Source organism: Microcaecilia unicolor, chromosome 4, assembly GCF_901765095.1.
Source record: "Microcaecilia unicolor chromosome 4, aMicUni1.1, whole genome shotgun sequence".
NCBI lineage: Eukaryota > Metazoa > Chordata > Amphibia > Gymnophiona > Siphonopidae > Microcaecilia > Microcaecilia unicolor.
The window spans coordinates 317,339,744-317,362,595 of record NC_044034.1 but is presented as its reverse complement, the minus strand read 5'-3'; the positions used below and the strand labels follow the sequence as shown (position 1 = coordinate 317,362,595).

At 44.3% G+C, this 22,852-nt stretch overlaps 1 protein-coding gene across 3 annotated transcripts in view; it reads right to left on the bottom strand.

The window, feature by feature from the left end:
• Nucleotides 1–22,852, bottom strand: part of GMCL1 (germ cell-less 1, spermatogenesis associated) — an 82,401-nt gene that overhangs the window by 14,261 nt on the left and 45,288 nt on the right. For all 3 annotated transcript variants that reach the window (XM_030201893.1, XM_030201894.1, XM_030201895.1), the window contains one exon: nucleotides 13,571–13,646. In XM_030201893.1, the coding sequence (XP_030057753.1) occupies nucleotides 13,571–13,646 (76 nt within the window). The remainder of the gene's footprint in view (nucleotides 1–13,570; nucleotides 13,647–22,852) is intronic.

Genomic DNA, 22,852 nt, shown 5'->3' with positions numbered 1-22,852 from the left:
TGCCTCATTTTCAAAGTGAAGATGGTTCAATCCTATGGTTTCAAGATCCAGTTTTCTAAATGTTAAAGAACACAAATTGAATGGCAAAAATATTTTGCTACAGAATTTTTTGGATTGTAGTTTTTACACCTGGGACAATATTATATCATATGATAAACATTACAATCACACACAAAAAACAAGTTCTGTCACCATTTTGAGGGTAAGAAATAAGATTTAAAAAACATGGTGCTACTGCCAAGAATAAAGGATCATGATTTGGCAAGAAAACATCCCTATTGGCTATAACACATGACAAGACATGATATAAAGCAATGTTGCTTACCTGTAACAGCTGTTTTCCATAGACAGCAGGAATGATAAGGTATACAAGTAGGTGAACTGGGACAAACTCTGCCAGAGCTCATAACTCGGTGTAAAGTTCCCTTCCCATATCCAGTGGTCTCCTCAGCTGGTTCTAAAGCTATGGAAGGAAAACAGCTCTTGGGGAGGTGGGTGAGACTGTATGCCTTATATCAATACTGTCTACAGAAAACCCTGTTATGGGTAAGCAACTTTTTTCAGTTGACAAGCAGGACTGAATCAGGCACACAAGTTGGTGGCTCTCAAGCTTTCGCCCGTTTATCTCATATCTCTTTTGAACTTAGTGAATGGCAAGAGTTTTTAGCTCATAGGAACAACTTGGCTAGCAGTTTGACCAAAGACACTGCACACTGTGCTTTACCGAGGCTTAGATCAAAGTGCAATAAAGTGTGAAGGAGAATCAAATAACTGTCTTGAAGATGTATATAACGAGGCACACAAAGAGCCACTGTGACTACAATAGATCCAACTGATCAGACTTGCTTGTAGAGCTGAGGGGAAGATTTGTTTGGCCCATTTTTTTCTCAGTGTTCCAACATTGTTTTAGAAACCTAACATGAAAATAAAAAATTGAGCAAAAATGGGTTACCAGAACTGCCTTGAAAATAATATGGTCAAGAGTTCACCACAGCTGAACAAAGGCATCTGTAAATTGAGCAAATATCTTTGCTACGGTGCAAGAATGCAGCAACTGCCAACTTGGATAAATGATTTGAACTGTGATGAGGAACAGCGAAGAAGATTAGGAGTGTGGATTTCAGTGGGATTTGAGACAGTAGGAAATACATCTTAATGATAAACCATAAAGAAAATGACATGAACAGCCATTGGGCTGTAGCCCAGTATTGCAGGATCAGTGTGGCAGCAATAAAGAGACCCAAGTAAACAGTTCAAAGTTGTGCCACACTAGGCTGAGTCTGTCTTCTAGAAGAAAGTTTTTGATGCAATAGTGCTAAAGAATATGCTTACAAAAGAAGAAGAAGAATTTGAGAAGACATTGAAGGAAATGAAAAAAAGAGCAACTGCCTCCCTCAGGAGAGATAAGACATTGACTGTGACTGTATGGTGAGAAGCCAAACATCCAAACTGAGGAATACTAGAAAGCTCCTGCATGGGGATAAGGTTGGTGTACTTTGTATGATCCCCCCCCCCCCCCCCCCCCCACACACACACACACAAACACAAACATACATACACTGAAAATGCCCTGCTTGGAGTAGTGGGAGGAATTTCAGGTTGGTCACTAAATCAAGGAGGGCTGGGATTGTCAGCCTGGTGGGTGGATATGGGAAGGGCCAGCCAATAATAAAAGGATTGCATGGAGAAAATTCTGGTCTTTGGTAGCCCACCCTTGCCGAGACTCTGAGTATTGAGGAGGAAATCCTGAGAACCAAAGAAGGATTTTACAGTGGGTGATGACTGAAGCCCCTGCCACAGGACAGAAGGTGCCTGCGGCATAATCCTGACTTGGGAACGAATAGGATGACTTGGGGGAAAAAGACATCCCAGGTAGAATTGGGAGTGGGAGTGCCTCACTTCTGGCAGGACTTTCATTGCATATGACCCAGTCCCAGGAAGGGAGAGAGAGTGAACTGAAGTAATCATGTGGAGATGACAAAAACTGTAAGATGTCTATGAGAGATTACCAAATACCGTTTCTGGTTTGTAAATAGAGAAGATTTAAGATAGAACTGAACTGTGATTTGAAAACCCTGATATCATTTGGAAATTGCTTGATGCTGTGCTGACCATCTGAAAGACCCTGAAATGTACAGACCAAGTTGGCAAGTTTATGAATGTTTTTTTCAAGTTGCTCTTGTTTTACTAAGAAAGTTGAAGTAGAAATATGGAGACTGCTGCCTATTTTTTGTGAGAATGACAAAGTGTGCCCAGTACACAGATTACTCTACTGTCCACTGGGATGGAGCCTGGCCCCATCCTGCATCCAGTTCAACATTTTTTTTTAAATGTATTTATGAATTTCCAAACAAATCACAAGTTAGCCACTTCAATCAGAAACACAGATATATTAAAAAAAAAAAAAAAAGATAATTAAGCTCGACATCTTGAACTCTTGTTTATGCAGCCTGGTCCTGGGGTACCTGACCCAAAAAGCTTAGCCGGTGCCTGTGAACTGAGTGGGACCAAGATTACAAAATGCATGGGATACTAGTAGGCCTATACTTCAGAAGGGCACAGCCGCAATCCCATTCACTGAAAAGAAAGAATTTGGAGGGGGGGGGGGGACTTTTGGAGGTCTGCAAAATATACTGTACTGCAAAAACCTTCTGTGTTGCTGCTACATTTCTGTTCCTTCTCTCTTTTTTTTTCTTCATATTTTAAAGCACAGAAGGTTGGGCTTCTCTGATGTAGTGTGAAAGACTGCGTGATGCTGACCTGGAGAAGAAGATGGTTGGAGGGAGACCAGAATGATGTCAAATTATAAGTAGAGATTAGTTGATGACTGAAATGGCACAGTTATTTAGGGAATATAGAGAGGACTCGCACACCCACCAGAGTCCTCGTAATAAGCCAGTGAAACAAAAATATGTAACTCGATTCCTATAAGGTCTGGGTAGGGTAGGATTTTGGTGGGACCAGAGAACTGGAGAGTACTAAAGAAAAGAGTTATTGATAAGACAAACTAGTTGACTGGATCCTGTTTAGGTTGGGGTAAAGAAAAGACATGATTTGATGCCAATTCTTGGTAGCAAAATCTTGTTTAATAACAGCAGACACACCAATGGTGATTAAGACACTGTTTATAAAAGATCTTACAGGTGCAGAAGTAGCTGAGAGAAACTGATCTGCTGCTCTATGAATAAAAATTTAGCTTAATGTAAATTATTTCTTCCTGTATTAAAAAAGAAAGAAAAGGCTTGCACTTATATGGAGCATATACACTGCAATCCGCTTAAGTGCAAGGGTCTGGGACAAAAGAAATGCATGCAGTTAACCGGAGCGTGCACTTAACTGTTGTGACCCAAAGAAGCTTGACATCTGATAAACATATGTACAGTACTGTTTATTATTACACGTACAGTATACAGTCTCCATTAACTGACGTTAGGCTTACTTGAAGTAATCAGTTATAGTCCTCTGTACACTATTGGGTCTGTGAGTACCACAGACTATGAGGCATATTTTCAAAGCACTTAGCCTTCCAAAGTTCCATAGGTTTCTATGGAACTTTGGAAGGCTAAGTGCTTTGAAAATATGCCTATATGTCTGCCAGACAGTAAAAACTATCATAGCACTGACATCCAGTTGCCTCCAGATAGGCCCGAATGGTGTTGAGACTCTCCAGCGCTCTTGCAAAAGTGACAGGAGGAGGTTGTTGAATTTCGACAGCATGTGCCTCGCTGCTCATTTCATCATCTGTTTCATCATCAGTCGTTGTTTCCTGCGTGTAGGCGCATATCTTGACATTCAGTGCTGTTGTCAGCTGTTTGTAGATCGTAATCAACAGCTACATAGCGATGAAACTCTTCAGTAACACCGGCTGGGATGTCAATAACCTGTTCATCAGACGCATTTGCAACAGCTGCATCTGTTTCATCCCTCTCTACATCCTTAACAAAGCTTGCCCGCTTGTACCAGTTCACAATGGTTGCCTGTGTAACATGATTCCAGGCTTCTTTCTGCATATGTAGAGAATCCAACAGTAATAGATTACGAGCCAGTTCAACAGCACGTTTATCCTTGCCAGTCTGGTCATCCATATTGCTCAGACGATGTAGCACAAGAGCCTGATAATGTTGTTTGAAATTGGCTATTATGCCCTGATCCATAGGTTGGATCAGAGAGGTAGTGTTTGGTGGCAGGAAGACCACCTTGACGTTAGACAGCCTGACATCATCACTGTGTGCAGCACAATTATCACAAAGCAACAAAATCTGACGCTTTTGTGCCCGCATTCTAGTGTCTAACTTCTTTAGCCACTGCTTCCAAATTTCCCCAGTCATCCATGAATTTGCGTTAGCCTCGAATGACACAGGAAGTCGCTTAACTTTCTTGACGCAACGGGGCCGTTTGCTCTTTCCAATAACGAGGAGTTCCAATTTCTCACTCTCATCCATATTGCAGCAAAGGAGGATCATCAGTCGGTCCTTCGACGATTTACCTCCAGTAGTTTTGGCTTGTTTGAATGCAAGTGTTCCATCAGGAATCGCTTGCCAGTAGAGATCGTTTTCGTCAGCATTGAAAATGTCATGAGGTACAAACTCGTTCAAGATGGTAGGAAGAACTGAAACAACCCAATTTTCAGCACCAAAGTCATTAGCGTCTTGTTTCTCACCATGCTGTTTCTTGGATTTTATTTTGTTCCTCTCCTTCCATCTTTCCAACCATCCAACAGTGGCTTTGAATTCAGTTAGTCCAAGACTTTTAGCTATCTAGTTAGCTTTCTCCATAAGCAGTGGACCACTGACAGGAAACTGTCTGCTCCTGACTCGAGAAAACCACCAAAGAAGAGCATCTTCTATCTCCTCAGCTTTTCCTGCCCGTTTTCATTTCCGTTGTGGATTTGTATTGTTTTGCCAGTCTGAAGTTGGTTTTTCTGCTTCAAGACACGTGAACTTTGACTGGGATTGACACCATATTCTTTAGCAATAGATGCTTGACTTTCTTTGTTTTCTAATTTTTTAAGAACTTCTATTCGTTCAGCCAGTGTTAAAGTCTTACAGTTGCACGACAACGATCCCAGTGTACACTCTAACAACATTCTTTCACTTATTCTACCTGTGGCAGTTAAAGGGGTGGTAAATTTGAAATCTCGTTGGTTGTCACGCGCCAATCGGCTTCCGTATTCCGTGCGCGTGCTTATGCGAGTCCTTCCTGCAAAGGAACAGTCTTAAACCATGCATATAAGCGAATCTTGCACTTATCAGTGGTGCGCTAAACCGAAGTTTGTCCCCATAGAAATTGATGGCGCCAAAAATGGGGCCGAAGTACGGCATGTAGTTAAACAGAGCATGCGCTTATCCGACATGCACTTAAATGGAGTGCACTGTACTTAGACAAGACTACAGAACCAGACAAAGTTGCCTGGTTAAATTTGTCGGTTTGAAATATTCCAAGCAAGGAATCAAAAGGTTATGAGTCACAATCATTGCCTATAAAAATGGTGAAGACATTTCTGCAAAAAAAAAAAAAAAAAAAAAAGCCTTCCTACAAACATGGTAGAGACACTTGATTTAATCTTTCCTTCTTTTGTAATTTAAGATCAAGTTCTTGGAAAGAACAAGGAAAAAAAAACCTGAAATATAGAGAGTTCTGGAGAATTGGCCACAGAAAGATAGACAGACAGTCCGAAGGCCAATATGGAGAATTAAGAAAATGACAGACCTCAATTACATTTCATAAGGTGAGCCTGGGAGAACCTTTAGCCATCTCTTAGAAAGGGTGTCCAACCTTGGTCCTCAAGATTTTCATAGTGAGATGGATGCCCAAATCAATTTGACCAGATCTACCTTGGATATGGAACAAGTACTGTTTAAACAAAAATCCAGCAAGCTGTTATCCAGAATATATGAAGCGCCTTCCAACCAATTACAGACGCCAAGTTAACCCCATGAAAGGGCTTGGGAATGTTAGTTGGGGATGTCTTTGGAACCTGATACTTAGGTGCAAGTATCTTCTCTGTCAGATACTTTAGAGATGAATATATTCATGGGGACTAGTGAATTTTGAATTGAAGGTTTGAGATGAAAATAACCCATTGTGATTCTGGAGACAACTGGACACTGAGAAGTGGAAGCTCACTATTAGACAGATAAGGCACTAAGGTGCACAAAGAGAGATATTACAATGTATTTAACAGACACCAAAAGAGGTCTTGGCCTTATGCAAAACAATTTATGGAAAATTTCTCCTATTTGAAGCATAAAATCTTTATTTGGAAGGTTTTCTTGCTGCCACCACAATATTTTGAACTAGTAGTGGCAGTCCCAGCATGGTAACCAGCCAATGCTCAATTTCCATGCTATTACAACCAGTGATTTGATATTGGGATGCAAGAGTGTGTCCCAATTCTGCATCAAGGGTGGAAACATTCATAGCCTAAGCAGAGGCTGAACTGATATCTTAAGAAGGGAAAAACTAGTTTTTCTTGAGACCTGTGCAGCACAGACTATGGCTATCACTGTGTTCAGACTTCTTTGCAATTTCTGTAGGTTTTTTGCTATTAAAAGGTATGGAAGGGCAGAAGGGAATCAAGATGGCGCCGGTAACAGTTGTTGGATCCCGGAGCTCCTAAGATTTGACAGCATTCGCGAGAGAGAAATTCTTACCCCGACTTCTAGATGGGGAAAAGAAAGGGAAAAACGCCGGCACCTACCTCCTCTGTACCGGCGCTACCCCCAGCTTCTCATCAAACGATGCTTGAAAACTTTGGAATCGGGACCCTGGCTGTGCAGGCTTCTACCTTGACGGGCTCGCTCCAGTCCGGAGCAGAGCGCAGCGTAGAGGGCGCAACGCTGAGCCCTCATTCTCTCACCGCTCCCCCACAACCCGGAAGTGTAGCAGAATCGACGGGTCCACAACAGTTGGAATTGCTGTTTGTGGAAGGAGGTCCCTCGAGTACCTCTACTCCGGGGAAGGAGATAACAACTCAGGGACAAACGCTGGTCGGGTTCCCTGCCTCCCACGGAGTCACTTCAGAGAGCTGTGGAGGAATGAAAAGACCAACTCAGGTGATGATGCCTATGGCTTTGGGACGCAATCCAGGAGGTAAAAAACACTTTACTTCATATGAATACTTCCATAAATGGCGAAATTGTGGAACTGAAGCAAAATAGTCAGAGCATATCTATAAAAGTTCAAGAACAGAATGAAAAAATGTCTAAGATGGAGACTGAGTTTAAACAATTACAGGATTTAACAGTGACTTTGGTAAAAGAAAAGGAAACTCAGGAAAGAAAGATGGAGTATTTGGAGAATAACCGGAGGAAAAATAACCTGAGGATATTGAACTTTCCTAAATCTCCTTTAGTATCATCAATTTATAGGCTTAGAAAATATTTTGTAGATATATTGGGAATCCCTGTAGAGGGAGTTCCCCCTATTACAAGGGCCCAATATATCTCTGGAATAGTGAGATCCTCAGACTGCTTCAAATTTTAATTTGACAGAATATCTTGAGAACTCCCTGGAAGTGATCACCGAAAGAACAACTTTAATAGTGACATTCGCTCTTGAACTAGATAGAAATAATATTTTCAGGCTATACTTTCGCCATTTAAATGATTGTTTCTTGGGTCAGAAAATTCAAATTTTCCCTGACATGGCAAGGAGCACACAGAAAAGGAGAAAGGAATTTCTATTGTATAAATCTAGAGTTATTAATTTAGGTGCAACCTTTCTGTTAGTTTCCTTGTAAATGCTATGTAACTTTTGAATTAGTTAATTATATATTTTTCTCTCCCTCGAAGTTGTTAGAATTTATTGTAATGAAGGAAGCTGTTAAGCCCAAGGATTTGCCTCCCTAAATGAGAACGCTGTTATGTTGGCTGTAGAATCTCTGCATTAATCCAACCGTTAATAACTTAGTTTATAGCTATGTTATTTTTTTTCTTTTTCCTTTATTTTATTGCCTAGTATCTTGATTCAAACAGATTGTGGACAAAATCTAAAAGCTTATCTTCTATTTTTAAGCCAGAAATGGCTATAAGTAGTTCTCTTTTTTTCAGCTGTTTGTATTTTCTGATATTTCCTCATTTATGTCATTGTATGTAAATGAAATACTTATAAATAAAGAATTTAAAAAAAAAAGGTATGGGAGGATATGCACAGAGAAGGAATCAGAGTCTATGGCAAGTGAATCCCTGTGCAAGGCTACTTGGCAATGCTCACCTTGAGCAGTACAAGAAAAGCATAGCATTTATGCTGCTAATGAAGTCTATTTGAGACATTCCCTACAAACCGAGGCCCAGATGCTCAAAACTCCAGCACTGTTCTGAACAGCACCATGAAAATACTGCCAGAACAGCGCAGAACAACTACTCCCTAATGCTCAGTGCTAATGAGATGCAAATATAGGTATGCTCAGTGTTGAGCACTAGAGAGTTCGGCAGGAGGAATGCTTGGCGTATGTGCAGAGTTCCACAGTAAGCTCAGGCCTGAGCACATGCACTTGACAAAACCCACGAAGCACATACTGGCATCTGTTCTCTGTGGCAAAATAAGGTTTGTTTGTTTTTTTCTTAGCTTGGACGCTTATATTTAAAAACACAGGAAAGAGATGTCAACGTGTGCTTTCACTTTCAGGTGTGCTGTGACTCACGCATACTCATTTCCCACAACCAGCGCTTAAGGGCTTGCACGGGCTTCCTTCTGCCTTTAAAAGCAATCAAAACATGAGGAATCCTCTCTTCCAACACCCTCACATTTGTTCCTAGATGGTGTTATTTTTTGCAGTGGTAAGGCAGCTTTCATTTTGGCGCACTTTTCTGAGCATTGGGGAGAAATACAAAATGACCTCATTTACATTAACATGATACTTGCACTGTTTATCTGTGTGCTCATTCATTCCCATGCTCCAGGCCTCTGAACATTCTGCACAGGTAAATGTGTGTGCTAGTCCGGCATTAATGGCCTCTAGTGCCCGCATTAACTTCTGAGCATCGGGGTCTGATTGCACCAATTCCTGACCCAGAGAACACTTGTGAAGTTGGAGGCCTCTGGTGAGTCTGTCTACCAACTGGTTTTCCCTTCCAGGTATGTAGGTGGAATGAATAATGTGGTTGAGAATCAAAAAGCCCATATCTGCGCTGCCTTATGATGCAGGTCTGCTGTTAAACATGTTGGAGCCCATGGCATAAATTTGGAAAGGGGCCCCCAAAAGCCAACCAGCAGCCCTATTTGTTTAGCCCTTACTCTGGACCTAGGATGACGTGGGCTTTGACAGAAGTGGTGTTTGACAGTATCCACCATTTCTTTGACTTTCTCCCTAGTTTTATTTATTTTGTAGCATTTGTATCCCCCATTTTCCCACCAATTTGCAGGCTCAATGTGGCTTACATTTGCCGTAATGGCGGTTGCCATTTCCGGATAACAGAATTACAAATGGTATTGCGTTAAGGTGCATACATACATGGTAAAAACATGGAACATAACATAAATGGAACAGATCATCATGGTATATATATACACCATGTGCATACATACATGGTAAAGAAGAGTAAATTATGGTATTGCATGAAGGTTCCTGAGTAATAAATTGGATTGTAACGTACATTAGGTCATCGACTATAAAGAGACCCTATTCAACATAAGGTTTAAAGTGGTATTGCTTGATCAATTAATATCAAAGAGGTTAATCAGTCACGTGATAAGGGTTCGGTTTTGTATAGATCGTGTATAGTGTTGTTATTTAGTATTTAAGATGGATACTTATGGTATGCCTTCTTGAAAAGATCTGTTTTCAGTAGCCTTCGGAAGATGGTTAGGTCTTGCATTGTTTTTATGGCCTTCGGTAGTGCGTTCCATAGCTGCGTGCAGATGTATGAGAAACTGGTTGCGTATGTGGATTTATATTTTAGCCCTTTGCAGTTAGGATAATGGAGATTGAGGAATCTGTGTGATGATCTTTTTGCATTCCATTCCTAATAGGCAAGTCTATAAGGTCTGACATGTAGGTCGGAGCTTCTCCGTGAACGATTTTGTGGACCAGGGTGCAAACTTTGAACGCAATACATTCTTTTAGTGGGAGCCAGTGTAGTTTTTCTCTTAGGGGTTTGGCGCTTTCGTATTTCGCTTTCCCAAATATGAGTCTGGCTGCTGTGTTTTGAGCGGTTTGAAGCTTCTTAATGATTTATTCTTTGCATCCGGCATAAATGGCATTGCAGTAGTCCAGATGACTGAGCACCATTGAGGCTGCGGAATACTTCCCTTGGGAAGAAAGGTTTAATTCTTTTAAGTTTCCACATTGAGTAGAACATTTTCTTTGCTGTATTTTTCGCATGATCTTCGACTGTGAGATTTCGGTCAATTGTGACTCCCAGAATTTTCAGGCTGTCTGAGACCGGAAGGGTGTAGTCTGGGGTGTTTATGGTATTGGGTTTGTCTGTGTTGTATTGTGAGGACAGGATGAGACATTGTGTTTTTTCTGCGTTTAGCTTTAGTTGGAATGCGTCCGCCCATGAGTTCATTATTTGGAGGCTGTGCATGATTTCATTTGTGATAATAAGGTGGACACCTGTATGAGAGGCTTCAGCCTATTTAGTATGCACATTTTCTCTAAGCCCCAAGGCTCAGACAAGCCTTTTTGTGAATAATAGTTGAGGCAGAAATTCTTTGAACAATCTCAAATGCATTGTATGCTGAGTGAGTAAGACGAGTTATCATATTCCTCAGTCAGATACAATTGAACTGAACTTGGCTTGTGCTGTAAAAGGAAAAGCATTAGATACCTTTTTTAATTTTGTTTGGTCCAGGTGTGTATAACTACCATATAAAGGGGAAGTGAGTTGTGTAGAGAGCACAGAACCATGAAATATCTTCTTTCCCACATGGTCTAGAGCTTACAATCTAATCAAGACAAAAGAAAATTAGGGAGTTTCATTCATTAAGGGAATGGTTAAAAACCAACATCGATACGAAAAGGAAAATAAAGTATTATTAAACAACACTGCTAAGAGTGGTCTCTGTACTTTAAGCTTTGTTCTTTTTAAGTGTCAATTCAAATGTCAATGAAATATGGGAAATCAGTTTTGTTGAAACCAGGTATAGGTTGCACTTGGTATCTGAGGTCTAATTTCTTGGACAAGTATACTGAAACTGGAGTCTGCCACAAAAGTTTGCTGAAAGTCACCATGAGACTAACCATGCAATTACTGCAGGTTTAAAGTGAAAGTTACTGGCTGAGCAATTCAGAAAGGGTTTCAGTGCAGGTGTTAACTTACACAGAAACCACGACTGTACACCACACTGCCAATTCCTCAAATGTACAATGAAAAGTTTTGAAGCATGCACAATGCGGGAAACTTTGCACCAGGTCCAGGGCAGAGTAGAAGGGTTGGCTGAGAAGAGTGGGTGTCTAAAGGCAGCCCCTCTCTCCTCCCAAACAGTTCCTGGTAGTCTAAATGGCCCCCTTCCCCAGAAATAAGAAAACAAAATCCATGGTAGTTTACTGGCCACCCCCTCTCCCTGAACTCCGAAAAAACATCCCTGGTGTCTAAGTAGCACCCTTCCCTCCTTATCCCCCCTCCCCCCCACAACATGACTTGAGTTTAAAAAAAATATATCTTTCCTGGAGTTTAGTGGGACCCTCACCCACAAACAACCCCCCCTCAGACCCTGTACCTTAAATGAGGCAAGAGCGATGCCCACTCGCTCCGGCCTCTGGCGCTGTCATCTTCAAAATGGCAGTGTGATTCACTCAGGACACACTGCGCAGGAACAGGCACTGCCATTTTTAAAGATAATGGCACTGGAGGCTTGAACAAGGGGGCATTGCTCCAGCTTTATTTAAGGTACAGGGGTCTGAGTGGTTAATGGGGGTTCCACTAGACACTAAGAAGGATTTTTTTTTAAAGTCTAGTTGGGGGAGGGGTGGAATCAGGGCTATAAGAATACAGGCCCTTCCCCTTTACTTAGAATAGGGGTTGGCTCTTTATTAGGTACTCGTGTCTTGTGGCAGCAACTTTATTGTTCTAAGGGGGGTGTGGACATGAGAGGGGAAGAGTTGAGGGGAATGTATGATTGTTGGACAAAGTTGATGACTTATCTGATAAGTTAATCTTCCTGATGGGTCAGGTCATTGGGCTCTATAAACTGTATATTAGGACAAGGTTTAGGGTAGGGTATGGGGGTTGTTGGGATTTTTTATAAGAGGTGGTAGAGTTCCATTTTTAGTGAAAACTTGGTCATTGCCCATATGTTTTTCTATTGCTTGTTTTAATAAAGAGATTTCATGTACCATAAATTAATAGGTTGGGAAGGTTGGGGGGGGGGGGAGGAGGGAGAAAAGGTTTAAAGTTTGATGACGGAATATATAATTTTGTCTTTACTGTGTACGCTTTGATTACTGAAACTTTGTATACCCAGATCATTGGATGTACTTACTTTACTTTCTCATCAATAAAATTGGATGTACTTACTTTACTTTCTCATCAATAAAATGTTGAACCATAAAGTCTAAATGAGTCGGGATGGGGGTGCCACTAGATACCAGAGGGGGTAGATGATGCAAAATGCTGATGGCATGCTTTTTTGCCCGTGATATGGGTTTTTCTTTTTTTTTTGGGGGGGGGGGGTCCCCACATTTTTATTAACATATCGGGGAACAATATATAATTGCCTTCTACAAGCCACTAGATATAGCTAAAAGGCATTGATAAAATAACATTTTTCCCCTCTTGTGTATTTTGCTTTTGCTATTAAACATTACAGAATATCCCTGTCCCTCTCTCCATCCCCTACCCCTTACTATACCCAACACCTCAACCAATTAGCCATCCTCCAAACCTGGTAGTGGGTTTTTGTTTTTTTAAATGGTCATCCCTTCTGTCAATGCCTGAGCCAAATCACTGCTCAGGCACTGAAAGAAAGGATGGCATTTAGCAATGAGCTGCAGATTACTGACATAATTTTAACAGAGCAGTAATCTGCATGCTCATTGCTTACAGCATGCAGTGATATTTTTAGATAGCTAATTTTACTATAGAGCCTGTGCGCTCAGCCAGCTCTACCGCAAGGCTTTCTTCATTGGCCTTTGGGAGAGCTGTGCTAATGCTGAATATCACCTACTCAAGCAGTTGATTCAATCTTGCTTGTCAATGGAGACAATTTACTCTTTCAAAGAAAAGATTAGGAGACACCCCATGAAATTAGCTAACACATTTTAAAATCACTAATGTTTCATTCAACATACAATTAAGCTGTGAAATTCGTTCTCGGAAAACAAGATCAAGGCAGGTAGCACAGCCAGGTTTTAAACACATAGTTGGAAGATAAGTACATGATCAGTTATTAGCTAGGTGGGTTTGGGAAAGCCAGCATCAAATTCTGGGAATGAACAATTAAGAAAGTATCTACTCCGAGATTCTGCTGGGTTGTGTGTGTCCTCGATTGGCCACTTTGAGAAACAGAATGCTGATCTTGGTCGATCTTTGATCTGATCTAGCATGGCACATCTTATGCTCTTGTGTGTGTTATTACACGTTTAGCAGTCTAAAACGTATGTCAAGAAAATACATTTAATACTTACATCACCATCTTTAGCAAGTTTTCTACCACATCTCATGCTGTTCCCTTCAAATTCCTCTTTATTGATTTCCTGAGGCCTATGGACATAAGCAGGGATTCTAATTTTAGATTTTAACAGATAAGCCCTAACAAAACATCAAATGCAAAGTAAAATAGGTGCATCAAACATCAGGAAAATAACACATCTTAGTACTCTCATCCCTTCTCTTACCACAGAAGAGGTGCTGTGACGACTTCCAGAGCAGGATAGATCTTCATTGGTAAGTTGTTTGCTGGGAAATTGCTTTTAAACTTGGGAGAGGTAGATTTAGAGCTAAATAGGTTCTCTCAGTGTCTTTTAAGTTACTCTACTTATTTAGCAAAGACAATTTAAGGAATAGAGTTTTCTTTGTTTAGCATTTAAAGTCACTATTACAGTTCCATAGGTTAGAGAATACCATAGAATCAGTGTAGAGCAGACCTGAGAGTCATAGGAAACCCCAGTTTAGTTTTAAGTAGTTTGCAGCACAGCTTTTTCTTTTCCCATAGTATAAAACCCTTTTCCCTAGTTTTAAAACTTGAACTTTCTGCCAGAGCCTACAACATTAACAGATCGCCTCTAAAAGATACAGCAGTGCCTAACTCAGCCTTCCTTGGTGGAAAGGACCCTCATCTTACCCTCCCATTTCAGCATAGCGAAAAAAAAAGTTAAAGGGCCAGACGCAAAAGAACACCTCACACTTAAAACCTGCTCTCCAGCTGTCATACTGCCCCCACCCCCCACACACACATATTACAACAGGAGGTTCATGCAAAAAATATGACTCATCTGTACTCTTGACAACCTTAAAATGGTAGTATCCTGTAGTTACAAGTAGTTTGCATGTGGCATATCATTTGTTCAAGTGAGTTTACTTGCTTAGAAGCCAAAGCATTAAGTGTCAAGGAAGGTTAATGGCATGCAGACTGAGCACCCCCACCTGGGCAAGAATGACAAAGATATATCAAGCTCAATTTCTTTTGAGTCTTCTGCAGTCAGGGTACTAGTGTAACATGAAGGTCAGAGGGAGTGAAAAAAGGGGCAAAAGACAATACTGATTCCGAGTCAGTAATAAGAACAATGGGAATCAACAGAGTTTTGCTAATAAATATCCTCTGCAGAATTATTTGACTTTTTTTGTAATCTATTTTTATAATAAGGGCTTTATAAAATGAAAGTTAAATCCCTCTAGGAAATCTCATGTCTACCAAAGAAATAATAAATTCTCCACTTTTTCTGTTTTTAAAGTACAATGTCACTTCATTCTTCCAAATATGAATTAAAGAAATATATAGTGTGATATAGCACCTCCAGGCAGGAGGTTACAGAGATAAGAACAGCTCTCCAAAACAAAAAGTAGGCAGAAAATGTCTACATAAGGCAATTTCCACTCCTCAGGGTCAGTATTTTGAACTCCCTTTTAAGTCAGCGTGAATTAAAAGCATATAGTCCAAACATTACAGCTTCAAAAGGTATAAAACACACAGCTACCTGTATCCTTTTTGCAATATTCAGGTTTCAGTTTCATTTGCTATTTATTGTCCTCAAAAGAAAAGAAATCCGACCAAGGACAAGGGGAGCTTTATGCAAATTAGCTTATTTATGGCAGTTCCTATTACTGCTTGGCAAACAATTGCCCTTCTTTTGCTTTAAACTTAATGCCTCTTCCTTCTGCTCAAAGTTTTATCCTGGTGACAGACTATGATTCAGCCTTTAGGCAAAAGAGAGAGTCCACCAAAATTCCTTGTTCCTCAAGTCAGTCTTATTTCAAAAACACTGGTGCTAACCAAAACTACCTAGCACCTAAAAATATTTCTGTTTTGTGTTTGGCCTCTATAACAAGCCTAGAGCTCAAACAGCTAGCACATCCCATGCTTAATCACTCATAATGGAGAGGCCTGAACTCCATTATCCTGCCCCACCAAACACATATCTGCCAGCAAAAGAAAACCCTTTACTTACAGAGTAACTGCTAGATTAATTCCCACCTTTTCCAGAGACTTGCTGGATTAATTCCCAACTTTTCTAGAGACTTTTTAAATGTCAGTTTTCTATTTCCATCTCCTCACCTTCCGTAGGGGGTACAGGGCCTGAGTTATCAAACTCCATGGGCTCTCTTCCCTATCTGAAGAATTGCTGTTTTCCACTTGCATGGGCTGGGGAACCCGATTCCTTCTCTTCCCACTCCCACTGCCAGGTGTTAGGAGCTGTAAAGCCCAGCCCTCCCCCTTCTGAGGAAGTTCCCTCCTCATTGGTCTGGGTAACCAGGATTTTTCCTGAACCTTCTTTTCCTTTCTCTGGGTGCCTACCAACCTTTCATTAAAAGACCTATGGTGCCCTCTTTTGGCTTCCAGTTTATCTGCAACTGGTTTTCTTGCTACCCTTATTCCAGAGTAGGAGTATACTGAGCTTGATGCTACAGTACCCTTACAAAATCTCCCCCCCCCCCCCCCCCCCCAACAATTCATTATAAAAGCACTTTCTAAAATTTCTATATACCATTCAGTGCTTGAGTATTAAGAAACAGGCATAAAAAAAGTTCACCCCTCACAATAGCTATTTCATTATAAAAGCACTTTCTAAAGTTTCTATATACCATTCAATGCTTGAGTATTAAGACACAAAAATTAACTTTTAGACCTTGGATTTACAAATGCAGATGATAGCAAAAATATTTCACATTTCTGTAGCATGACAGTTTAACAACTGGTCTACCTATTGGAGGCATATCAGCAGTGCCCCCTCCACCTCCCCCTCTCTCCTTTAAGTTTGGATGCATTTCATAAAGGTTTTAGAGAAATGGTACTGCAAAACAGACTGAAAAAGGGACAGGACATTGGATATAGCTCACCCCTTTTTCAGTTGTAGGTCAAGACAAGCTATAACCTGACCCTGGAGAAGTCACAATCTAAGTTTGTACCTGGTACAATGGAGAGTGAAGTGACTTGTCCAAGATCACTAGAAGCTTTAGTGGGATTTGCACTAGGCTTCCCTGGTTCTCAGCCTACTGCTATATCTATTAAGCTACTCCATTCCATAGAATATTATCCTCAACCAAGTAACAAAAGAAAATGAGATGTCCAGCTAACAATCCATTTTTGACAATTTTTCAAAAGGCAGAATCTTCTTTTTCAGACTGGATATGAATAAAAGATGACCATATCAAAGTATATATTTTAGCATAGTAAATGTGGGCAGAAAAAGACCTAAACCATCCAACCAGTCTGCCCAACAAGGTGGCAAGAGTTGAATCTAGCACTCTGCACAGGTTGATTAAACACTGGTATATACGAGTACTCATTTTCAAAGCACAGACACGTAACTCATACATCTGCACGCAGCTATGGAACGCACTACCGAAGGCCATAAAAACAATGCAAGACCTAACCAGGAGCTGACAGTCTAAAGTGATCGTAGTGAGCGCGTCTCCCTTCTGGATGCTGAATAGTGAAGTGAATTTGTAAATCTAGACCCTTATGAAGAGGAGTACTCCCGCCTTGCCCCCACCACATGTTCCACCCACTATTTTTGAAATTTTTTAAATGTTCTGCAGATGACAAGCGAGTCTCCTGCAGAAGTGCTATATCTATGAAAAGTCAAAAATTTTTGTTCTTTTGATAAAGATGATACTCCTCCTAGATTCTAGGAAACTGTCTTAAGTGATCCCATCTGATCCGTTAATGTCTAAGCTAACAAAATATGAAATATTGGAGAGACACAAAAAGGGATGCTCCCAGCCTTAAAGCCGCTTCTCAAACTTTCTATCCAGGATAGCGAAAATAAAAAGTGAAGAAGTTCAAGCTAAATTAATACACAAGGTAAAATTATGTATAATCATACCTGATAATTTTCTTTCCATTAATCATAGCTGATCAATCCATAGACTGGTGGGTTGTGTCCATCTACCAGCAGGTGGAGATAGAGAGCAAACTTTTGCCTCCCTATATGTGGTCATGTGCTGCCGGAAACTCCTCAGTATGTCGATATCAAAGCTCCATCCGCAGGACTCAGCACTTAGAGAATTACACCCACGAAGGGACACTCTGCCCAGCTCACCACCGCCGAAACGGGGGAGGGGAATTAACCCAGCTCATCCCCACACAAGTGGGGGAGGGGAATCCGTCCAGCTCATCCCCGCGGAGCGGGGGAGGGACACCACACCCGCCGATGCGGGGGGATCTGGCTTATCCTGCAACCGCAACCGCGGGAGGAGCTGACTGACCCTAACACCGCCGAAGCGGGAGGGGTACAAAGCTGCCCTACAGCCGCACGAAGCGGGAGGGAGTGCCGGCAGAATTTATGTCTCAATCCAGCCCCGTAAAACGGAGGGGAGAGGAATGCAGCAGCTCACTGTAACACAAAGTCGTCTCAACTCTTGAAGAATCCAAGTGAAAGAAGAACTTGAACACGAAGTCCTCCTGAAGTAACTGAAGGCTAAACTTGAACCTAAAATTCAACCAGAATATAAACAGTACAGATATCTGGGAGGGGCTATGGATTGATCAGCTATGATTAATGGAAAGAAAATTATCAGGTATGATTATACATAATTTTACCTTCCATATCATCAAGCTGATCAATCCATAGACTGGTGGGATGTACCGAAGCAGTACTCACCCAGGGCGGGACATAGAAATCCCTGACCTCAACACTGAAGCTCCAAACCGGGCCTCCGCCCGTGCAGCCACAGTCAAACGGTAATGCTTGGAGAATGTATGAGCCGAAGCCCACGTTGCCGCCTTGCATATCTCTTCCCAGGAGACGGATCCGGCCTCTGCCATCGAGGCCGCCTGAGCTCTCGTGGAGTGAGCCTTCAGCTGGATAGGCGGCACCTTCCCCGCGGCCACATAAGCCGCTGCAATGGCTTCCTGGACCCATCTTGCCACTGTAGGCTTAGCAGCCTGCAGACCCTTACGAGGACCTGCAAACAGGACAAACAGATGATCCGATTTCCGGAAATCATTGGTCACTTCCAAGTATCTGATGATGACTCGTCTCACATCCAGATATTCAAGAGCGGAGTACTCCTCTGGGTAGCCCTCCCTACGAAAGGAAGGGAGACAGAGCTGCTGATTCACATGGAAGCGAGAACCAATCTTGGGCAGGAAGGAAGGCACTGTGCGAATAGTCACTCCTGCCTCAGTGCACTGCAGAAAAGGCTCTCGACATGAGAGCGCCTGGAGCTCGGAAACTCTTCTGTCTGAAGTGATAGCCACCAAAAAGACTGCTTTCAACGTCAGGTCTTTCAGAGATGCCCTCGACAAGGGTTCCAAAGGCGGCTTCTGCAATGCTCTTAGCACCAGGTTGAGATTCCACGCAGGCACCACTGAGTGCAGAGGAGGGCGCAGGTGATTAACTCCCTTGAGAAAGCGCACCACATCTGGCTGCGAAGCCAGGGAAGCACCCTTCAGGCGGCCCCTGAAGCAAGCCAGAGCCGCTACCTGGACTTTAAGGGAACTGAGCGACAGGCCTTTCTCCAGACCTTCTTGCAGGAACGCCAACACTGAAGAAATTGGAGCAGTGAAGGGAGAAAGTGAGCCTGCTTCACACCATGCTGCAAAGATACGCCAAACCCTGGCGTAAGCAGTAGAAGTAGAGCGCTTCCTCGCTCTCAGCATAGTGGCGATGACCTTGTCTGAGAAGCCCTTCTTCCTCAGACGCTGCCGCTCAATAGCCAGGCCGTAAGACCAAAGGGAGAGGGATCCTCCATCACCACGGGACCCTGATGTAACAGGCCCTGCTCCACTGCCAGCCGCAGAGGATCGTCGACTGAGAGCCTGAACAAGTCCGCATACCAGGGACGTCTGGGCCAATCCGGACCCACCAGGATTACCCTGCCGGGATGCTTTGCCACCCGGTCTAGCACCCTGCCCAACATGGGCCAGGGCGGGAACACATAGAGGAGCTCTTGTGTCGGCCACTGTTGGAGAAGAGCATCTACTCCCAGGGATCGAGGGTCCCGTCCTCTGCTGAAAAAGCGCGGCACTTGGCCATTGGCCGATGACGCCATCAGATCTAGGCTTGGCTGGCCCCAGCACTTCGTGATGTCCAAGAACGCCTGAGCAGATAGTTGCCACTCTCCGGGCTCCAAGGTATGGCGACTGAGAAAGTCCGCCTTGACATTCATGACTCCGGCAATGTGGGCCGCTGAAAGCTGCTCCAGGTTCGCTTCCGCCCACTGGCAAAGACTCATAGCCTCCTTGGCTAGAGGGGCACTCTGGTACCTCCCTGGCGGTTGATATAGGCCACAGCCGTGGCATTGTCCGACAGGACCCGTACAGGCTTCAACACGAGTACCGGGATGAACTCCAATAACACCAAGCGAATGGCTCTGAGTTCCAGGAGGTTGATAGACCACTTGCCTCTGCAGGAGACTAGAGCCCCTGCGCTGTCCTTCCCAAGCAGTGGGCTCCCCAGCCCATCAAAGAGGCGTCTGTCGTGACGACAATCCACTCCGGGGTCACCAGAGGCAATCCTGCAGACAACTTGTCTGTCTGCGTCCACCAGCTCAGCGCCTTGCGCACTGCTGGGTCCACGGGAAGGCGCACAGCATAATCCTCCGACATCGGAGTCCAGCGCAGCAGCAGAGATAGCTGTAGTGGTCTCATATGAGCCCTGGCCCAGGGCACTACTTCCATCGTGGCCGTCATATAGCCCAACAGCTGCACGTAGTCCCAAGCCCGAATAGGAGAGGCTACTAGGAACTAGTCCACCTGAGCCTGAAGCTTGACAATCCGATTGTCTGGCAGGAACACTCTGCCCACTTGGGTGTCGAATCGAACTCCCAGATACACCAGGGACTGAGTCGGGCGCAGCTGGCTCTTCTTCCAGTTGATGATCCATCCCAGGGAGCTCAAAAGAGCAACTACCCGGTCCATAGCTTTGCCGCACTCTGTATAAGAGGGGGCTCGGATCAACCAGTCGTCCAGATAACGATGGACTTGTACTCCTTCCTTTAGCAGGAAGGCCGCTATGACCCCCATTACTTTGGAAAAGGTCCGCGGAGCAGTAGCCAACCCGAAAGGGAGGGCTCTGAACTGGAAGTGTCGTCTCAGGACTGTAAAACGCAGAAAGCGTTGGAGAGGAGGCCAGATGGGAATATGCAGGTACGCTTCCTTGATGTCCAAGGAAGCCAAGAACTCTCCTGCCTTCACTGCCGCTATAACAGAGCGGAGAGTCTCCATGCGAAAGTGCCTCACTTTCCAGGCCCGATTGACCCCTTTGAGGTCGAGGATAGGCCGGACAGAACCTCCTTTCTTTGGAACCACAAAGTAAATGGAGTAACATCCCTTGCCAATCTGATTTTTTGGCACCGGAACGACCGCACCCAGGCGGATCAGGTTGTCCAAGGTCTGCTGCACTACCACAGCTTGACCGGAGACTTGCAGGGAGAGAGTACAAACCCGTCTCTTAAGGGTTGGCAGAACTCTAGCTTGTAGCCGTCTCTGATGACTTCCAGCACCCACGCGTCTGAAGTTATAGTGGTCCACTCGCCCAGAAACGAGGACAGCCGTCCTCCAATCTGCACTGGGGCGTGGACCAAGGCCCCGTCATTGGGTACGAGACCCTGGGGGAGGACCGGAGGGAGCACCTCCGGGACGGCGGTCTCTGCGAAAGGAATGCTGCTTGGGGGAGAAATTCCTCTTGAAGGAAGAGGGGGCAGAGGAACCCGACTTGCCCGGGCGGTATGGAGGTATCGGGACGAGTACTAACCCGAGCCCTGACCTCTGGTAATTTCTTGCCCTTAGACGTGCCGAGATCGGTCACGATTTTGTCCAGCTCGACCCCAAAGAGCAGCTTGCCTTTAAAAGGCAATCTAGCCAGGCGGGATTTAGAGGCGTGGTCAGCAGACCAATGTTTCAGCCAAAGCCACCGCCGCGCAGAGACTGTCTGAGCCATGCCTTTAGCTGAGGCTCTCCAGACATCATACAGCAAGTCTGCCAAATAGGCTAAGCCCGATTCCAGGGCCGGCCAATCAGCCCTCAAGGAATGATCCGAGGGGGAAGCCCGCTGCACCATAGTCCGGCACGCCCTGGCCACATAGGAGCCGCAAACTGAGGCCTGCAAACTTAAAGCAGCTGCCTCCAAGGACGACCTTAAGGCCGCCTCCAATCTTCTGTCTTGGGCGTCCTTTAGGGCCGTGCCACCTTCCACCGGCAACGCCGTTTTCTTAGTCACCGCAGTGATTAAAGAATCCACGGTAGGCCACAGATAGGCCTCACGTTCACTCACAGCCAAAGGATAGAGGCGGGACATAGCCCTAGCCACTTTAAGGCTCGTTTCCGGGACATCCCATTGAGCCGCAATTAAGGTGTGCATGGCATCATGCACGTGGAAGGTTCTAGGCGGGCGCTTCGTCCCCAGCATAATGGCAGAGCCAACAGGGGCTGAGGGAGAGACGTCCTCCGGAGAGGAAATCTTCAAAGTGTCCATGGCCTGTAACAACAGGTTGGGCAAATCCTCTGGGCTAAAAAGCCGCGCTGCAGAGGGGTCATCCGCTCCATCCGAGCGGGGATCTATCTCCTCCAAGGAATCCGCAAAGGATCGTTGGGAGACCTCAGACACGCTGCCCTCATCTACATCGGAGGAGACAAAAGTCCTCCAAGGCCTGGAAATCAACCCGAGGGCGTTTACCTCTGGGAACCTCAACCTCTTTATCAGAAGAGGGAGCAGGGGCAGCGTTTGCATGAGGAAAGCCTGATGCAGCAGCAAAACAAACTCGGGGGAGAAACCCCCCAGACTGTGCACTTCCGCAGCCTGGGCAACAGCCCTAGACGCACTCTCAACCGGCGCTCGCAATAGCGGGGGAGAGACATGCTGCGCATCCAAAATGGCGTCCGGCGCGAAACTCCGTGAAGGAGCCGCGCGGGAAGAACGGCGCTTAACTTTAGCCGCTTTTGTGCCGTCGCCCAAATTAAGGGCGTTCATGGCATTAATGTCTCCAACCTCAAGGGCGGCCCCGAAGAAGCCGTCCGAGCCGCGTGGCCGGCCAAGATGGCGGAGGCGAGGAGCGGGGGATGGGCGTTTATGGCGGGAAAAAACCGCCACGCCGGAGGAACGACCGGGACATTCATCGGTCACTAAACTATCACCCATCAAGGGCGAATCAGGTTGTAAAACCCCCGCATCCCCTCTAGAAGCGCTCCAGCGATCCGGGGAGCGACCCTTTGCGCCCTCGCCCTCCGACGCCATTGCCACGAGGAGAAGAATCGGGGAACCCCCTGTCCGCTATAAAAAGGTAAAATTACCTGCTTGCCGCTCCGA